Source organism: Vigna radiata, chromosome 5 (genome assembly GCF_000741045.1).
Source record: "Vigna radiata var. radiata cultivar VC1973A chromosome 5, Vradiata_ver6, whole genome shotgun sequence".
Classification (NCBI taxonomy): domain Eukaryota; kingdom Viridiplantae; phylum Streptophyta; class Magnoliopsida; order Fabales; family Fabaceae; genus Vigna; species Vigna radiata.
This window is the reverse complement of record NC_028355.1, coordinates 29,052,381-29,055,249: the sequence shown is the minus strand read 5'-3', so window position 1 is coordinate 29,055,249 and position 2,869 is coordinate 29,052,381. Positions and strand designations below refer to the sequence as shown.

General features: G+C 34.1%; 1 protein-coding gene across 1 annotated transcript in view; it reads right to left on the bottom strand.

The window, feature by feature from the left end:
• Positions 1 to 1,591: 1,591 nt before the first annotated feature.
• LOC106762720 (thiosulfate/3-mercaptopyruvate sulfurtransferase 2) overlaps positions 1,592 to 2,869 on the bottom strand; it is a 7,202-nt gene continuing 5,924 nt past the window's right edge. The window contains exons 10-12 of the mRNA XM_014646762.2: positions 2,636 to 2,699; positions 2,478 to 2,545; positions 1,592 to 1,967 (exon numbers count right to left, since the gene is read on the bottom strand). Of these exons, the coding sequence (XP_014502248.1) occupies positions 1,872 to 1,967; positions 2,478 to 2,545; positions 2,636 to 2,699 (228 nt within the window). The 3' untranslated portion in view covers positions 1,592 to 1,871. The remainder of the gene's footprint in view (positions 1,968 to 2,477; positions 2,546 to 2,635; positions 2,700 to 2,869) is intronic.

The following is a 2,869-nucleotide window of genomic DNA, read 5'->3' as shown; positions in this document are numbered from 1 at the left end:
CCCAACAATAATTACCTAAACCATTTAAATTATCAACAATTTCAAATGGTATGGTAAAGACTCTTCCACTACGTTGGGGAAATAATATCTCACAAATCCCAACTAATATGTACAAGCTACAAAAAGGGGTACAAGGAATTTTTTTTCCTTTCTTCATCATACATTTGTAAACCAAATTCAAATCTCATGTTTTATTCCCAATGTATTTGACACATCTACTTAATCTCATTTCTCCGTTTAAATTAATCTCTTTTCCATCTAAACTCAACCCCAACCCTAAACAAAATTCTTTCTCATTCATAGGAACAATTTTCTCTCCAATTAAGAAACCGTTACTTGAATCTACCCATTTGAAGACTAACTCACTCAATATTTTCCTACCAACTTTAACATTATCAGTAAAATCTAAAAACCATCCAAAAGGAGTGCCAACAATCAGTGACCGATGCTCCTTTGTCAGACGTTTGTTCAAACCACATATGTACTTGGTTGAAACAGAGTGACGAACNGTCAACTNCATACAAAAANCAAAAATCAAAAATTAAAAACCCTAAATCAAAAACAACACACAAAACCAAAACTGAATATACGAAAACCTAAACTCCAAAACCCACAAACCATTAACGCGCTTATCTTGGAAGAAGAACTCGCCATTTCGCAAAACGAACACACCACGAACCAAAAGACGCAACAACAGCGAGACCCACATCGCTTACGAAGGCTAACAGTCAACGACAACGACCAAGGCGAAAACGAAGGCAATAAAACGGCGAGAGCGAAGGCAGCAGAAGGGCGAAAGCAAACCCAAGTTCGAATGCAGAAATGGGAAGACTGAGTTTTTCAAATTTGATGAAACAGGATGAAAGACAATGTTAATTTTAGAGAAATATGGGACAAGGGCAAACTTGGAATCAAAAACTTCAAAGTTCTACCTCCAAAATGACGTCACAATTTCACTTTTTTTTAAAAAAAAATCCACACCCAATCACATGCTGACACATGGCGTTGTTAAAAGAGTGTTAAAAATATGGTGTCAAAATATCGGGATCCTTAAAAAAAGTGTTATAGTCTACTGCAAATCAATTTAGTAATTTTACTTCTATACTACAGTAGGCATGACAAACCACCTAAAAATATTCACCTTCATTATGAAAAAAATACCTAAGAAAAAAATAATACAAATATAAGTGATTTCGTCCTAAGGATGATTGAACGTGGTAAAAACAACCTCCCTTTGATTGTCTGATGTGAGCAATTGTGGGGGACTCGCACAACCTCCCTTTAATTATTAACAACCAAATTAATAATTAAACCATTATTGAATATTGTCGTGTTAATACAAAACTATATTTGCTTATATATGTTTTCTTTTTAAATTATTAACATTGTGTCAGTACAATTGATTTGTTTGAGTGTCATTGTGCCAATCCATGCAACATATCTCTTTGATTATGCAGACTTTGAAGGACAATATTCTTTATAGACTATTAAATCATAGCAGTAACTTTCCATTGAGTGACAATTTTCTCATTCAAAATTTTGCTAGATCGAGATGACACATAAATTTAAGTTTTCACCGATTCACATGTTCTAAAGAAAAATTTATGGAAGTGATGTTATCCGAATATATTATTTGTAATTTTTAGCATACCCAACAAACTCCCACTTCTGAGGCTTTCTTGAGAAATCCTATCCTTATTTTCACAAAAGCCACGTGATAGGATTTAACATTAGACATGGAAACCATTGGCAATTCAACCACAACAAACAGTGTAGCAGAGAAATTTTGACATCCAAAGATGTTTGACAATTGGATATTCCCCTTCACTTGCAGATGCTTTTTGGTAGCATGAAAATCTATCAGTATTGATTTATGAAACCTCAACAGGTGTATCAGCTTGAGCTCCCCATTCAGTCCAAGATCCATCATAAACTGCAACATCAAACTTTTCAAGACGATGCAGACCCTGAAACAGACAAAATTTTCCATTAGAAAAACATGCTTGCATATATTGGAAGTTGAACTGTTAAAAATCTATAATCATGTCAGCCTATTATTTTTTCTATTCCAGACTTCAAGTTTAAGATATTCAAATGTGACTCGATAGGCATGTCCAATCTAACAAAGACAAGTGCCAGCAGAACTAGGAGAGGATGGAGAATCAGAATTACACATAAAAAAACAATGAAGGAAAGCAAATTGAAAAAACCAATAGGGAAAATACAATGATAAAAAATCTGACAAGTAAAAAGTGAAGCAGAGGAGGGTATGACTTCTCTGAATAAAACATATTACTTTTAAGTAAATGATAAGTGGAAAAGGGACTGACTAATGAAAATCCTTTCTAAGCAAAATTTCCTTTTTATTAACCATAGAGCAATAGGTAATATTCCATCCACAAAGGAAGCAATTTTATCTATTTGCTTTCCCAAAGCCACATAAATATAGACTCATCCAAATAGAAGGGGAGATGTACCAATGCAAGAATGCAGGCAGTTACGCCTGTTCCACATGAAGTAACAGCAGGGCTATCGAGAGAGATGCCTGCAGATCAATTTAATGCAGTTAGAGGTAACAACATCATGAAATGTAAGAGATTTAGCATAACAATTATCTATCAGAAGATATTCACACCTTCTTGTTCAAATCGCTTCTTCAGCTCATTTGCCGGTAACAATGTATATGAACTATCTAACAGCTGTAAATTAAGATAAACAACATTGAATAAAGAAGTCTAACAAGTACACAAATATGCAATCTTGACTGATAGAACCAACTGTCTACAAAACTATATGGCTAAAGATCATACTGGTGAATAATAGAGTAATAGTTTAGGATAGAGTGATATAGAGATCTAGAATTCCCCCC